Here is a 17,565-nt window from a genome sequence, read left to right as displayed (position 1 = left end):
AAAATAACATATTTTGACCCTTTAGTCAAATAACCCTTTTTAATATTTTCATTATATGCAAGAGTGTTGTTTACCATATCCCATCGACCCATCTTATATCTCATTTCGTAAAAATCATACCAAACGTCAACCCTTATATAACCCCATATTCCATGCTCTTCTCTCATCTTGGGTGTCATCTCGGTGTTGCACTTGGGATCAGCTTTATCATGCTCAGATGAAGAGAATGAAGTTATGGGAATGAGGGCACACCACCACCAGAGTAAACATTGGTATCTTAAAATGTTTGAAAATCATCTACAACATTCGCATTTGAGAATCAAAAACATGCTACTGTTTCTTACGATTGATTTTAAGAATATGAAATTGAGTAATTTTTAATAATAATAATATAAATAAATATGTAATTGAGTAATTTTTAATTTTTAATAATAATATAAATAAATAACCGAAAGGCTAGTGAAATGATAGTTTCGAAAATGTTACAACCCTTAATCCATGGTAGAGGGAACGGAAGCATGAAATAAAATTTAATTATTTTATCATTTATTTTTATATTTAGATAACTTAAATGGTATTGAAAATAAAATCAAAAATGATTTCAATAAGAATGATCATAAATAAGATTTCAATTCATCTTCAATTGAAAATATTTTTATTCTCTTGATATAGGAAGTGATATAAAACATCTTAAAATTATTATTTTACCCTATATTCTCATTAGATTTTTTTTAATATAATTAATTTTTATTTATTAAATAAATAATATTTTCCTTAATCTTATTATTTAACTAATGTTCATTTAAAATAAGAATAAAAATTTTCTTTGAATTAAATACAAATATATTATTATTATCAATTTATTTATTTTTCTCTCACATTCTCATTGTTGTCAAACATTGAAATGGAAAAAATAATTGTTCCTACCTCATATTCCTATATCTTACATTCTTACATGCATCCAAACACAAATTAAAATCATCAAATTCATTTCTATTTAAGATATAAAATACAAACAAAATATTTATTTTTATTAAATATATGAAAAATGGATGCAAAAAAGCTACATGCAAATGAGGGCATCCCACCCTACAAAAAAATTACAAGCTCAAAAATTTGGGCTTCCACCTAAAATTTGTTCAGGGGAAAAAATAAAAAGAGGTTAAAATCCCTGCAAGTACAATCAAGATCCTATTCAAGGGCACCCTCCTGGGAATCCCATTGATAATGGCTGGAATGGGTCCTCCTTGCAGCAGAAAACTACATCCTGTGAGGAGAAAACTAGAAAGTGAAAATGGAGACGCCCACAGGATTGAAAATTTGCAGTGTGGCAGAATTTAAGGTCTCAAAACAACATTTCGTTCGTAGTGCCATCCCCCATCTTCTCCAAATCTTCTTCTGACAAGAGGGTTTTCCTACCGCTCACACCTGCCTTATCATATGGTTGAGCCATCTTGCGGAGAAACTGCAACCACCATAAAAAAAAATGAGGTTCTGATAACTAATTTACCGATTAAAGGGAAAACCCACCGATGGTACTGCACTTGGGTCTCATACAACTAAACATCGGCTTTTGTAAACTTCTTGTTTTATTAAACTCCACACATATTTGGAGCTTTAATCCTCATCTTCAGAAACAGAAACTAATATTTCAAGGTCCGAGACTTCACAGTAATTTTGTTAAATATATGCTCAAGATTAAGTTCGCAGACTAGTGCATACATTGATTGGTCAATCATGGAACTTATCAAACTCGATTCATACATATGGATCTGATAGATATTTCGTTACCTAGTTATGAGCCTCTTATGCTTTTAGATGCTACCTAGCTGATGGAGCCAACTCGATGAATCGAATCCACCCCTTTTCCCATTCTTATAACGAGTACACTACTCAAAAACAATGGTTGATGTGATGTCTGGTCTAAAAGCTCCTTTATAGGATAGATACGAGCTATGGGACATACCTTGAATAAGGTAGAAAGCAACCGCCCGTATCCTGAGACCACCTTTGCTGTGTAAAGTATATTGAATTTTTTTTTTTCCTTCTTGGCTCTTGAAATTGGCAATGCCAATGGAACATAGGGTTGAAATACACAATGGGAATCCAGGACATGCATATCTGATTTGAACTGAGATCAAGAGTATACTATCTGATCTAGGACATAAAAACATTAAGTGGTGTGCCCTTGACATGCTCCTATTGAACCATACTTTCAAGTCTGACAGATTATCTCATGTTTTCCAAGGTCAATAATATCAAGATTGTGGACACGCAATAAGAGACATACCTCTCGTGCAATATGCAAAGCCATGTCAGTGCTCAAATTCAGGTGTGCATCACGTAAATGTGACAGAATCCACCCAGGCAATTTAGAGCGTTTATCATGACGACTGTACCTGCACAAGTTCAGTTGACCATACATAAGTATTATGAGTAAAAAAGACGAATGAAATTATCTCCAAATAACACATTTGGGAAATATCTCGTCTCAGGGCTTTGACAGGATCAATGGAAATGAAGCCAGATATCCAACATGTTGGCATAACAAAGGATCGAGAAATGCAGAGCAAGAATTCCCCAGTTAAGCTCTCTAGCTAGATTCTTCCAACTAATATGCACATGTGGTTAAACACTGGACAAGGTAACGATACAAGTAGTAACCACAAATATGAACTCGGTTTCATCTTGCACTTGACTTTCTTCATTGACATGACTGCTGGAAACACCTTTCCAACTTCTTTTGGTTTTCATAGGCCTCAATGGCCAATGATAGATGATTCCATGATGAACTAATTTCATAAGCATCCTATCTATGGATTGTTAAAATTTATGGCTTATGGCACAAAAAGTTCAAGTGAGAAATATTTTATTTAGATAAAAGACATGGCCTACTTCTAGCAATCAAAATCTGGAGTGATAGAAAAATGTTTTAACAATTAAAATTGAATAAAAGGGATCAGATAGACTTGCCATTTTTTTACTATATACATTTATTTTCCTTTGCATACAGAATTGTGCACTTGTCAGAGGGATTTCTCATCCAAAAAGGAAAATTTACATAAAAGGGATACAAACCTTTTGTCAGCGAAAATCATCATCCCATAATCTGCCTTTGAACGGATTACTCGGCCCACACATTGTGCAGCTTGCCTCTGCTCCATTACATTCTCATTAATGAAGCTCATATTATTTAAGCAAGACATGAACTAACCAACCAAAGGCCAAACAATGCATATTGCACTAAATGACACAGAGTGCAGTGAACAATACCAATGCATCAAAAGTCAGAAAATCGCCTTCCTTTATCTGGAATGTCTCACGTAAATATTCCAACCGTGCAAGCAATATTCTGCAAAACGAAATTTATGTCTAATCATGACCAGGCAGAAATAGTAACTTATGAAACTTGAATTAAAAAGGAAAACATATCAGTCACAATGATGACAATAAGCAAAACAGCAAGACATTAATAACATAATTTCATTCACAAAATAGAAATAAAGAAATATTGATAGTGAATTCACCTGCTTAATGTGTATTGGAAAGGAACACCAAACATGATCACTAATCTTCCATAATGTCGATCAAAATCAATACCTTCAGCTACTTTCCCCCTGCAACAGTGCAGAAATAAACTTTTAATCTCATCTTGATGGACCCTCAATCACCCCCATCCCTTTATGCAGTTCATACCAGGGGATCAGGGGATTCCCCCAAATGCCTTTAGACTTGTATCTCGTTCACAACAGTACAAAGTATCTTAAATCAACCTATATGCAAACATGCTAAAATAAAATATCATAGCATTTTTTGTTTTTGAGAGAAAGTATTGCTTGCCAGTGCACATGACAAATACCTTCAGCTCCTTCAATGCAGAAGAATTTTCCCAGAACATTTGGGCCATGATTTACTGAAATAGAAATTTTACAAATTCCAAGTCCCTTGATTTTGAGAAAAATAAATAAATAAATAAATCCTTCAATATTGCCATCCAAAAAACCTCTGTACTTGAAATTGAAGAGAACTAGAGTAGTTATAGGGGTATAATCAGGGTATTTATGTCCCTCCTGACAGTTCTGTGCTTCGTATATTTTGTGGAATAGCAGATCAGAGATGAAACATTAATTTTACATCCTTTAGCCTATTAAAGGAAATTAAGGTCCCTGAGTTTCAATAATTTAGCAACACCACCAAAAACAACTTCAAGTTACCATGATATTACACTACATAACCCAGTTTGTTTTTTATTCTGAATTGCAGTTTACTTGCCAACCCTTATTCAAGTTTAATAATCACAAATATTTAATTTCAAAAGATAATGAAAAATAGTACCTTGCAACAGAGAAAAAGACAGCACCTCTCCCACAGTCACAAGCTCTGCGATAATTGTCTAGAGCTAATGTAGTTTCCACCACATCCTGAGTCTCAATAAAGACAAGCTTATGTTGCATTATTTCCTGCAACAAAGATAGCATTAAGTATCTATCAAGAAAATTAGTTTTTCTATAAAGCAAAAATAATTCCCAGGGAAAGTGTGTGTAGAACTATACAGACGGTTGAGCCCAAGTGAAGGAATCATGAACTGAATAAGACTAAATCCAAGTTTTAAGAAAATGATCTCATGAGGTTCTAATGAGGAAAAAAATCAAGAGAGGGGATGGGTGATATGTTGGGATGCCTAAAGTAAAAGGGAAAAAGAGATATTTTTCAACATGGAGGTTATACAAAATGAGAGATGAAGAATAGCACATTCTCACCTTTAAAATTCCACTTTCATTCCAAGTATTGACAATTCCATCCATATATGAATAACTGACAAAAAAACATACAATCCCATCGGGAACAACAGACACCATCTCCAGCAGGAGCCTCCCATAATTCCTTACAACACCAGGATCACTTCTCATATCAAATTTTGTACTCACAGGAAGCTGGTCACTGAAATAAAAAGAAATTGAATTCAATAAGGAGAAAGAAACAAAAATAAATAAATAAAAATGACCTAATGGAAGTAATGTCTTTCAACTAAGATTAATAAGAAAGGTTGTAGTAATAGAAACTAAGACACCCAAATTATTGAATAGAAAAAAGAATCAAACCTTAATTTAACCCCTTACCTCCCACGAGTGAGAACCATTGGGCATATGCAGTTCCTTGTCAAGGACATTGTAAAACTCCGACTGACAACTGGATTGAAATTAAGAAGGCGAGGATAGAGATCAATGGGGCTTAGAGTTCCAGATGTAATCACAACTGATTGAAATCGTTCAAATACAGGCTTTATGGCAAGAGAAGCATCATGACAGCTAAGCTGAAAAGCCAACATGAAGAGAAACCGCAATAAATATACACGTAACTAGGTTAAATAGAGTAGAATAAAGATTCAAACATAGAGGACAACACTGTGCAGACCAAATAACTAACTGAAAAGTCTATGCGAAGAGAAACCGCAATAAATATACAGGTAACTGGGTTAAATAGAGTCGAATAAAGATTCAAACATAGAGGACAACACTGTGCAGACCAAATAATGGCATGCATCAGCAATTGTGCATATTAAGAGAAATGGGAGATGGATAACTTCTGGATAGAATATGTGAAGAATGGAGTCTGACCTCTAACAAGTCAAGACTCAAGAGTCCCCTGTGCGATTTGCATATTAAGTCCATAAACAGCTTATTTATTCCAGAAAGTTGTTTAAAAAAAACAAAACAAAACTAGAAATAAGCAAACCTGCAGTACAGGATCAGGAATATGTGGCATCCTTTCATCAAATGGTTCAATGATGATTGAAAATCCCCTAGTGTATGTTCCCACAAGTGTAGCAAAGTCACATATTGTTTGGATATGTAAAAACTCATCCGTGTCAGTAATTTCTAGGGTCAGCATGAGGGAGTGCAGACGATCATAACAAAACTTCAACATTTTCTGATCAATTCCAGCCTGGGAATTAATCGAGGCAACAAAGGCAACAGGTCCTTCCTTCTCAACATTCTCAGTTTCCAGCCGACCATGGAGATACTGAACCAATCTACGTAAAACAGACAAGAAATGCTCTGCTCGCCGAATATTTCCTGGCACAGCCTCCTTCAGAATATCATCAGGCAAAGCAGGATTCGCAAGCCAGGTGTCTGAAACTGCGAAAAAGAAGCATGTCCAACTTTAGTCAATAGATTGTGCATTCAAAAAATGTTTTTAGACTTTATTAATGAACCATCACTATAAGGCATTCCACTTACTAGGTAAGTTTCCCCTCTGGGCCAAACCCTCAACAAGCCTGTTGTATTCTGCTCTCAATCTACCCGCATCAGTGGCCTTGAACCTTCCTACCATGTCAAACAATTTAATGAACTGTAACAAACTTCATTTCTAATGACAGAAGAAAAGAAACAACATAAAGTAGTAATCTGCAAATTAGTGAAACTCAATCCCAAATAGCATATGTCAAGGCAAATGTCTAAGGAATTATAAGAGACCGATTTTACTAATTATTTTTTATATTTGTGTTTGTATCTGCATGAAGGCATGCGCATGTATGAGAAAGAAAGACAAACAGATGAAGTATGATTGTATTCAATTTGGATGCAAAGTAATAGCTTCAAGCACAAGGTGTAATACAAATATTTTTCAATTTTTGTGGATGGGCAAATTTGTGTGTACGTACTACAGATAAAGAGCCTAAAGAAAGAGCTGCAACCCAAATACATGGTTAAAAGGAAAGTACAAAATAGATCAACTGACCGAAATGGTCAACGAAGTCTACAAAGGAATGATTAACATCCCTAGTTGAATATCTAATCCATGAGAACAAAGATTTAAAAAACTGATTTTCACAATTAACAACGACACTGTACTCCACAATTCTTTTCAAGATAATCCAGAATAAACTAGTTTTTTCTATCTCCAATTCTACTTTTGCCTTCTCCCGGAAAACTACCATGTCATCCAAGAAGCACCACTTTACCACACAAGACCCTAGAGTCTAGACACCCCAAACGTGCATACAAGTATTATGTTTACACCTCATCCAAAACTAACACTTTGAAGCATGAACCTTCAAATGTTCTTGATTGTTGCCCCTGGGCAAGCTTCAAAGGTGTAAGCATCACATGCCTTTTAGAGCATTGATCAAACCTCAAAATCTGACATTTTGCGGGAAAAAAATAAATAAATAAAGGAATATAACATTTTTTTTTTAGAGGAGGTGTAGGGAAAGGGACAGGAAGACATCCCATATGTAGGGAGTACATAAGGATCATTGAGGCCCCAAAACCAAAAACAAAGAAAAGAAAGAAAACACTGGCTAAGACCAGGCCAGACTATCTACAAAGTCAAAGACATTGGTTTCCTCCATGACACTAGCTCAGGCTTAGACCAGGCTATCAACAAAATCAAACAAAGACATAACAGTTTCCTCCACAAGCACTAGCCCAGAACAAAAAGGTTTTAAATCCGGCTCTTTAGAGATAAAATTTTTAGTTATTGATAGTGAAATTTGGGCAGGCATAGAAGAAAAACAGCACAACCATAAATTTTCCTTTTGTTTCATTTATTTATTATTATTATTATCATTGCTAAGAGGGATGCGAACGGTATGCAAAAACAAAGAACACTAAAAAAAATCATAAAGAAAACTATCCTAAATACAAGGAAATAAAGAATTACTCCTCATTGCTTCTTATAAGATGTTCATGGCCAAGAAAAAGATAAAAAATATATTTTTCTCCACTGACAACTATCCTCCTTCAATCCTATCTGTTCATTTCTTTTCAAGCAGTCCATGCCAAGCAGATGAGAGAAACCCTCCAAATAGCTCCCTTGTTCTCCTGCACAAACCATGCCAGCTCCTGCGGAGAAATTGGAGGAGACCTTTTTGCTTTCTGTAGAAACATCCAGACATTCCCAACCACCACCAAAAGAAATAACTAACTCAAAAGTTATACTTTCAGAAAGCAAGGGCTCACCAGCATTTTTGTGCATACGGTGCCAACTAGAGAGAACCAAACCTCGACAATTTATATTATCAACCACCAGGATTTACTCAGAGCTGCCATTCAAGGGGTAAAAAGGATTTCATCAGAACAACACAGCACCATTACACTTTCCAAGGGAAATAACCATGGCACACCCCACCGAAACCCTCCATATGATTTTACCAAAAACCAGTAATCCCTAGCTTGATTCCCATTCCACCATATGGCGTCTAAACCCACCCCAACCCCTCCTACCACATAGTTGAACTATAAAATGAAAAAATAAAACAACTAGGGCCTCTACAGATTCTAACTCCCAGTTCTGGAACTGCTTATCAAGGCAAGAATTTGAACCAATCCACACCCCATTTGCTTCTCTATTCCTGTAATCCACAACTAGTACCTCCTTATTCCTGATTGTAGCATAAAGGTCCATGGAAACAACTTTTAGAAGCTCCTCCCACACCACTCATCCAACCAAACCCTTAATCCCATAAGCCACCACAAACTCCAAAGTCCAATCTGCCCAACCATTCTTAATCCTTTTCCAAAGCCTCACCACAAGAGATCCTATCACCTCCACCAAAAACAAACAACCCCTCCCTTCCCATACTTACCCTCTACCACTCTTTCCCTTTACATATTTCCTTCCCATATTATCAATCAACTCAATCAAAAATTAAGAGATGTTCCACCCATATATGCTCTAAATTATAATTTTCTTTCACTTTTTTATCAAATCAAATATGAGTTTATGGGGCGGAAAACTACTAATACCAATTCACTTGATATTCATCACGCATGGAATGCTAGAGAGGGTTCCGTTGTGCTTGGAGAAACATGAGCTCCACTTTTTTCAATAAGCAAAGAGACTATATGCTAAAGGAGAACCTAAAAACCAAGGGGTGTAGTCCACACGGGAGGACAACTCCCACAAAACTTTATTCAGCAACTTAAGAGTGTAAAGTTTTCCATGCCATCCAGACGTGAAAGTAGTAATACAAGAACCATTTTCAAAAATACTAGTTTCAATTCTTATACAGGTATTGAATTAAGTAAGCATCATGCAAGCTAAAAAGAAAGGGGGAGAATATAAGGGAAACCTCAAAACCCAAGTGAAAACTAACTGGAAATTCTAACAAAAAGACACTTACCTATTAATCTCCTGAGCCATTTTACTGAGATTCCTTGTAGCCCCTTCAAGGGTCTGCCTCCTCACACTAACACTAAGCGCCTCAATACACACATTATCGATATTATGTGCCTCATCAAACACCACCACAGACTCCCTCTGCATCTCCTTTGATATAATCCCAGCCACCTTGGGATCAAGCAAGTACTGATAACTATAAACGACCACATTTGCAAATTGCACCATGTGCCGTGCTAAAAAGTACGGGCACCACCCCTTATCCCTCCCAAACGCCCGTAAATCCTGCAATCATAGCAACAAATTCCGGTTTCTAAAACTGCAACTTAAAATTCTAATGAAATGTCTAAGTTTCTTATTTCTTTCCTTTCCCCACCTTTTCTGGGTAAACAAACGGAAATCATCAATCCAAAGCTAATTAAAGACTTTTGAAACTATACCTGCAAAGTGTACACCCCCGGCGGCAAAACCGCTTCGGACGCAGCTTTCTCGTAGTTTTCAAAGAACTGACACGTCGGTATGTTAGGATTCTCAACGGCGAGTGCCCGGACCCAACTGGCAGTGAGCTTCCGGCATCCGGCGTCGACGGAATCGCGATTCTCAGCGGAAACAACCGCTGGATTGATGCACAGATTCTTGCGGGAGGAGAGGCCAAGGGCGAGGATTCTTGCGGCGGGGCCGAGGTGGCGGAGCTGGTACTGGTGGAGGAGACGGAGCTCGGCTAGGGTTTTCTCCATCTCGTGGACGGTGCGGGTGCAGTAAAGGAGCTTGATGGGGTTGGAGGGTTTGGATAGGGCATAGCTAGTGATGAGGGAGAGGAGGGCGATGGTCTTGCCGGTGCCGGTGGGCATTTCGAGCAGGGCGTGGCCTTTGGCATCTAGAGCACGTTTCAGCTCCACCATGTAGGAGTACTGCTCAGGGTAGATGTTGTCGTAGGGGAAGTACACCGTCACATCTTCGATTTGGAATTTCATTTTCGTCAGAGAGAGGGAGAGAGACAGTGGTGATCAGCGGAAGACGGCGGTGATCGGGGGAGAACGCCTCTTCCCTTCTTAGTTACTGCCCACTGTGCCTCACAAGCTCATTAGCTCATAGCCTCCTCATTCCTCATTAAATTTTTTAAAATGTTTGATTAAAAGGGATGAAATAAAAATTAAGAGTAACCGATATGGGAATTTAATCTCTTTTTATGTTTTGGTAGTCCTTCAATTATTTCAAATATTTATATATATATTAAAATAAAATTACTTTTACATAAAATTGAAGGCATTTTATTAAAATGGGATAAAAAAAAATAAAGGATGATTTTTTAATCAAATAGCTCATGAAATAATCTTATTCTTAAATTCGCTAACTCTAAGAGTGTTTTACAATAATTATTTAAATTATTTTTAATATTTTTAAGACTTGAATAAAGAAAATTCTCAAGTGTTACAAAAGTTAAAAACACTTCCTAAAATTACTATCAAACGCACTCTAACCCTTCACAAAACTCAAAACTAAACACACATAAGTTATTTGATTAAAATGTATAAAATAATTCTCCATTTATAACCTCTTTTTTATTAAAATGTCACTACTTTTTCTTGTAAAAATATTTTTTAAAAAATAAAATTATGTAAATAATCAAAATATTGAAATGTTAGAAATGGATTACTTCTCAATTTTAAATATAAGAAGAGAAAAATTTACAAATTTAAGAATTATTTCATCTATTAATTCTAAAAATGTAACTTTTTAACAAAAACATCATTAATATAAAATTAATCTTATCTTGAGATAAAAATAAGGGATTACTTTTACAAATTAGGGATTATTTCACCATTTTTAACCTATAAATTCATTGGATCAATTAATGATAGGTTTTAAATAATAATAATAATAATGATAAATATAAATAAAAAGCTAAAATCAAACAAACACCAAATAGTTTCCCTAAATTTTGAAATATAACTTTCATACATTTTACTTTTTGAACTTTTTACTCAAAAAGTGTTTGGGAAGATAAGAATTAAAGAATAATAGTTGATATTTTTGCCCTAAAAAAAAAATTATATTTCATGTTTTCAGAAAAAGACTTCATTCATTCAAATTTGCATTTTGAATGATTCCTTAAACAAATAAATTTAAAAAATAATGAAATATTTGATTAAAAAATGAGATAATACCGATTCAATTGGGAAATCATATTCCAAAATAATTTTGCATTCTTTATAACATGAAATTGTTTTTTAATTGAAAACACATATTTGACAAACTTAACTTTACTAAAAATAGTTTGTAAATTTTTTTTTTATTAAAAGAATCTATTTTCTAAAGATATTCCGATATGTTTTATTTTTAAAAATTGTTATAAAAAAGAAGTGAAAATATAAAAAATAGTTTAAAAACTTTTGCATTATATTTAAGTACAAATATAATTATTTTTTAAGAATTATTCTCAAAAATTATTTTCACAACTAATTCCAAAATTAGAACTAATTTCAAAATTGTTAAAGAAATGGCCAGCCCCAGGCTATATTTGATTGTAAGAAAAAAAAAATAGAAATAAATAAATAAATATATATATATATATATATATATAAAGCTCTAGAAGAAATTATTTTCTTGAAAATTTGAAGTTATGAAATTTTAAATTATTTATTGAGTAAATAAAATGAGTTTAAAGTTGCATGTAAAAATAATTTATTGTTTTCAAAAATCTATTTGTATTTTTCTTGATTTTTCTTTTCTTCTATTTTTCTCTTTATTTTCTTGCTCGTATTTTTCCTTAAAAATTTTCAAGAATTATGCATAGCCTAATTGTTTTCCCTAGGCAGCAAGTGTACACTCACACTCCTGCCACCGATAAATATATACTGGACTTAAATCTTCATGCATTTCCACTCCAGTATGACAGCAGTCAAATTTGGAAGTTACAAAACAAACAAAAAAACAAAGTCATCAATGAATCAGAGGGGATTCAAACCGACTTTGTCATTCCTCCATTGATGGTGCCTTGGATGCCAGCCCCTTGATTACATGACGACACTGAAACCTGTAACAAAAAAACCAACTTAAAGTTAACTAGAAAGGGTAGAGTGCGATGCCACTCAATGCTAACTTGCTAAGTAACAAAACTGATACATATGGACTGTGAGAAAGGGAAGTCTAGTTTTAATGCAAAGTTGTAGAGAATTCACAATCAGTGAGCAAACATTCTTGGGTTTTATCCAAACAGCATTTTTAAATTTTTATTGCAGTAGCTAAAGCTTTGGAAGTTCAAAGTGGGATACATCACTAAAAATTTAGACAAATCAGGAGAGCTTTATGTTAAATGGATCGGTTTTTGGATGTTTTTAGGATTCGTCTGATCAAATATTTATTCATCCAAACACAAACTACCATGCTACATTATCCCTATTACATTCTAAATATTACGGAGTTTGTGCAGAATCTTGTCAAGTGAAGCTACATTAAAAAGAAATAACAATGTAGTGTTAGTTTTATTATACTGATCCTATTTGTATAAGAAAATTTTGGTGTGAAATCTTGGAATAGCCCTTGGCAACATTTTTATAAGTAAGATGTTCCATACCAGATTAAATCATCTGAACTAGAATCTGTTAAATTGATGGAGCTGCTGTTAGCAGTTTGGGAATCATGATGGGGAGTGTCCATTTCCTGATTTCGGGTTCTGCACTTAAGCTGCAATCTGAAAGGTATTATCTGTAACAAAAAAATGCAAATGGAAGCACAATCATATCAAATATACAAGTAAAAGATGAATGAAAACAAGCACAAGATGCATAAAGCTCCTTATGCAAGGGGGTCTGAGTCTGAAGACTCAATAAGGTTAGGCATTTAAGAATTATAACTGGAGGAACCAATTTCCAAATCTCCAGAACTATTGCTGAGTCTATAATAAGAAACTACTTGAATGGAAATGAAATAATATTTGATTATGGTACACAAATAAAATGGTAACTCATGTATAAGGCAGATAGCTCCTTATGTGATGAAGTTATAAAGATCATGATGATAATTGTCAGCAGACTAACTGTTAGAAGGCACAACATGAGCATGTGTGGTGACACCTTGCACCCATATGGCCAAGGCATGTTGGGGGATTGCATGTCAAAACTTAAGAAGGTGTTGTACCTTGGAAAATGCCTTTGTAGAACAGATTGCAGCTTCCAAAGACATGCATTGCTAAACTTAGCTGAAACAGCCTTGAGGGATCAAAATGGGCTAAGTGGCATGAGTAGCAGGGTGTGTGCTGTGGGCAGCATGTGGTGCTGCAAGTGCACACTGCACTGCCAGCACATGTTGCATCACTTGTGGGCATGGTATGCAGCAATGACAGCATACGATGGCACACTCATGTGGGCTTTGACAAAGTTGCAAGTTTTGACACTTATTAACTTTCCCAAGTTGTCAGCGGCCTAAGATGAACTCTCCAAGTGATGAATATTTTTCCAGATTTTCAATGATTAGAGAAAATCTATTATGCTGTGGAAGCATCCATGATGTCTCCTATTTTCAAATTCAAAATGGCTTAGAATGCTTTCTAGGGAGAGGGTGGTAGTCTCACTTGGGGAAATCCAAGGGTGTGGGCTATGGCATGGTGTGGGCACACCTGAGGCAATCGAGATTCTCCACAAACAAGTGCAAGGCACCAGTGGCAGAGCCAGAAAATGACTTGAAGGGAGACAAATCTAGCTATTAATTTCAGGAGGAGCAAAAAATGAACAAAACATAATAATGTATGCGTAGTCTAGTGGTAACAAGGAATTCTTTACATATTCACTGGAAGGGTTTCAAATCCCTCTATGTTAAATTTAAAAAAATAAAAATAAAAAATTCAGGGGGACATATACCCCTCCTAGGCATGCATTGGATCCACCCCTGCAAGGCACCATTAGGGTGTACATACACCCAAGTATGTAAAGGTTTAGGCGAAGCATACAAATGTGGATATGGAACCATGAGTGGAGCATGGCATATCTTGGATGTGGGTTGTGTGGTTTAGACAAGGAGGGATGCTAGCAACTTGGTGCATGGATTGCACATGAGCAATGCTATATGCACGTACCTTGAGTACAATCAAGGTCATAAGATCCTACAGCACATGATGAAAGGAATGATGCTAAGCAAGGGCTAGCTTTGGTGAGTGGCATATGGGCATGTGAGTGCATGCATGCAGACACAGGGAAGGGGAGTGATGCAAAGCACATGACTAGAAGGCCACTTGTCAGGCGCATGCATGCAGACACAAGGAAGGGGAGTGATGCAAAGTACATGACTAGAAAGCCACTCATCAGGCTCATGTTTGGCTAAGGCATAAGGTAAGGGCTCATGGTTGACATGTGCTTGACAATAACTAATGCATGGAAATGTGGCTCCCCATCAGCAAACATGGGGGTAACCAATGCATGGAGATGTGGCTCCCTATTCATCAACAAACATGGTTGTGATGCAAAGATACATAGGCCACTAGGCAATACCTGAAGATAGGCCATAGTGTGTGGGACACCAAGCAAACCTGAGGAGAAGTTGCAGACCTTGAGAAACTACCAGGACAGGTGGTAGAATGTAGGCAAGGTCTTTAAAACGAGGCGGTTGCTTGAAGTAATTGATGGCATTTAAGTTATGCATATATACCCTATTGTACATGTGGAAAAGGTAGAGGAAATCAGTCTCTACATAGGCTTATTGTTATTTGTAAGCCTTGGTTCCTTGTATCATGGGAGAAAATAATACAAGTTGGGGAAGTGATTTCCTATGTGTTCTCGTGTTCACTTGTGTGGCTTGTGTGTTGTGTGTGTGTTGTGTTCATTTGGGTTGGCTAAGACAAGTCTTAGTGCCATCACAAGGAAAAAAATTTGTGGCAGTGCATTCTTGTGCCAACATTCATGGTAACACATGGTATGACCATTAAGAAATGTTGATTTTGATTGAGGTTACCTCATGAGTGGAAACCATCAACTGGAAGATCTCAATCAGATGATTAGACCTAAGGTTTGGTGTGCAAATATCTCAAACCAAAACTAACATAGCTTCCCAAATTGAGTGAGTAAAGGACTTTATTAACACAAAATTTACTAGACTCAAGCAAGTTGTTCATATAAGCACAAATTTCTCATATCAAAGCCCAAAAGAATTGATAGAACCCGGACAAAACCCAAACTCTAGAAAAGATCCCCTGCCAACTTGATAAAATGTAACATGTTCCTCCCCACCTATCAAGGAGATCCCGAGAAATAACCATCTAATACAAAATAAGCATATCAAACATAAAACAGATACTGTATAACTTTATGTTACCTTTTTGCTGTATCTGAAGTCACGCTTGGGAAGAAAATGCAGTGGTAGATTGAAAGAAGAGGAAGCTCTAACCAATAGAAACAGTTTGGTAGGACCTAAAAGAAAATTCAGATAATGTTTCAAGATCCAGAAAAATCAATCTCACCAGATAATTTCTACAGACAAGACACACTCAACAAGAACCTGTATAGGAAGCAGAGCCCGCACCCTTTGAGATCAGTGCCCGAATAGCCTGCTCAAGGAAATATGATATATTAATACCCAAAAATAAAAAGCAACTTAAGGTGGAAGTACAAATAGCATTAAAGAACCTTTCTTGAAAGACCTTCTGCAGCTCTGCTTTTAATGAAATTGCATGCACCTCCAGGAACAACCCTTCCATGTGAAAATCGAAACTCATAAACATGTTGTGGCCGAATTGGGCTGGCTCCAAGAACCAAAATGATTCCTTGGATATCAGGAACCTCACTAAGCATCAGTTGCAATGCAGTTTGGAGCCCAGAAAAAGCATCCATGAACTTCTGCAGTCTCCTAATCCCCTGCCTGACCTCTCTCATTCTCCCAATTCGTTTTCTTCGAGAAGATGCCACTTCAGTTTCTGTGGGAACCACTTCCTAAAACTTACAATTCTTAGGCACCGAAATTAAGCAAAAATCCTACATTCAAACTACCTTTGTCAGCTGACATACCAACTCTTTGAATTCAGTATGCAGTGCATCAAACTCAACACTAATATCCTGCAAAATTCTGCAAGAGGAACCAAGTTTAGGTATAATTTACAAAAAAAAAAAAAAAAAAAAGTCAAAACTCACACCTTGTAAGTTGTAACACACAGTTCACTTTTATGAAAAAGTGGAGGAACAAATTTCTGGCTAAGCAAATGAAACAAAAACTGGATAATGAGGCACAGGCTAAGAAGAAATGTTTTGATAAGACCCTACTTAAGGCATTTAATTCTAGAAAACAGGTCAAATACCATGATTCTGTTTGGTACCATTTGGTTACAGATTCCTAAAAAAGCAATCCATTCCAAAACCTGCCTTCCCCTCTTTATGCTTCCAAATGAAACCTTCCCTTTTTTTTTTCCGAAACAACAACTTAATTCAAAAAAAAAAAAAATAAGAATATCTTCTGCTTGGGTTCTTCAGTTGCAGATAGTGTCAGTAGTGGCCGTGTATTGATGGTAAAGACGGTACTACTGGTGATACGGAAGAAAAAATTTTGCTTCTGAAAGCAACTAACTTTTTGCTTGGATTATGACACAGATTTATAGCATTTTTTATTTCTCCTAGCTTTTTTTTCTTCTACAAATGTAATTACCAATTTGCCAAATACAATTTTATTGAATTTGGAAGCTCTTCTATGCTTTCTCTTATGCAAGAACATTTCATGTAGCTTCGAAATCAATAAAGTAACCTTAAAGGTTCCAAAATGCATCAGAAACCTAAAATAAACCCCATTTAGTTGCTGAGAAAACCAAGGAAAACAAAAGAAAATTAAAATTTTGTCTATATTCAATTGAGAGCAGGTTTTAGGTTTTGGGTCCAGTGGCCCTAAACAATGAAAACAATAAGAATCAAATTTCCAAATTCTCATGCTTTCCTATACTTTCTCGTCAACCAAACAAAACATCGATGAACTTACGAAGGGATTTGCTGGTGCATGTAAAGGACGAAACCTAGGACGTCTTTGACGACATGGAAGACGAGAGAGCAGTCCATTGAATCAACCGGCGTCACGATCTCAGTGACCCCCATCTCCGATCTTCCTCCTTCCATCGTCTTCGAAGCAGGAGCCGAGAACCAACGGCTCTTCAGGTGAATTGGATTTAAGACGCACCGTTTAAACCGAGTTCAGAGACATGTTAGGAGGGAAACAGGCCCTCAAAACGCAGCGTTTTAACGAATTCAAAATGCAAATGAAACGTATAATCACAAAACGCTGCGTTTTGACGTGGTGATGAATGATGATGAGATGAAGATTTCCGGCGAATTCAAGGCAAGTTTTCAAAAACAGCTATAAAACAAGCATTTCTTAATTCTGGGTTTTCATCCAACCAAAGCAATTTTGAAGTATTTTCATTTCCACGTGTAAGCTCATGTTTTACTGCTATGTTTCTTCAAACAATCACCT

The 17,565-nt window shown here is 35.9% G+C and overlaps 2 protein-coding genes across 2 annotated transcripts; both read right to left on the bottom strand.

The window, feature by feature from the left end:
* Positions 1-1,010: 1,010 nt before the first annotated feature.
* Positions 1,011-10,232, bottom strand: LOC100240869 (general transcription and DNA repair factor IIH helicase subunit XPD). Its single transcript, XM_002277598.4, has 12 exons — positions 9,567-10,232; positions 9,131-9,411; positions 6,243-6,325; positions 5,737-6,140; positions 5,121-5,314; positions 4,761-4,941; positions 4,336-4,460; positions 3,528-3,617; positions 3,274-3,352; positions 3,079-3,155; positions 2,291-2,399; positions 1,011-1,465 (listed from the first exon to the last, which is right to left on the bottom strand). The coding sequence occupies exons 1-12, from the start codon at positions 10,098-10,100 to the stop codon at positions 1,346-1,348; spliced, it is 2,277 nt and encodes a 758-aa protein (XP_002277634.1). The 5' UTR covers positions 10,101-10,232; the 3' UTR covers positions 1,011-1,345.
* A 1,753-nt stretch (positions 10,233-11,985) lies between these two features.
* Positions 11,986-17,516, bottom strand: LOC100261429 (uncharacterized). The gene is made up of 7 exons (XM_002272427.5): positions 17,077-17,516; positions 16,122-16,179; positions 15,744-16,046; positions 15,616-15,664; positions 15,433-15,527; positions 12,704-12,834; positions 11,986-12,163 (listed from the first exon to the last, which is right to left on the bottom strand). The coding sequence occupies exons 1-7, from the start codon at positions 17,208-17,210 to the stop codon at positions 12,103-12,105; spliced, it is 831 nt and encodes a 276-aa protein (XP_002272463.2). The 5' UTR covers positions 17,211-17,516; the 3' UTR covers positions 11,986-12,102.
* Positions 17,517-17,565: the final 49 nt, after the last annotated feature.

This window comes from Vitis vinifera, chromosome 7 (assembly GCF_030704535.1).
Source record: "Vitis vinifera cultivar Pinot Noir 40024 chromosome 7, ASM3070453v1".
Taxonomy (NCBI): Eukaryota; Viridiplantae; Streptophyta; class Magnoliopsida; order Vitales; family Vitaceae; genus Vitis; species Vitis vinifera.
This window is presented reverse-complemented; position numbering and strand designations above follow the sequence as displayed.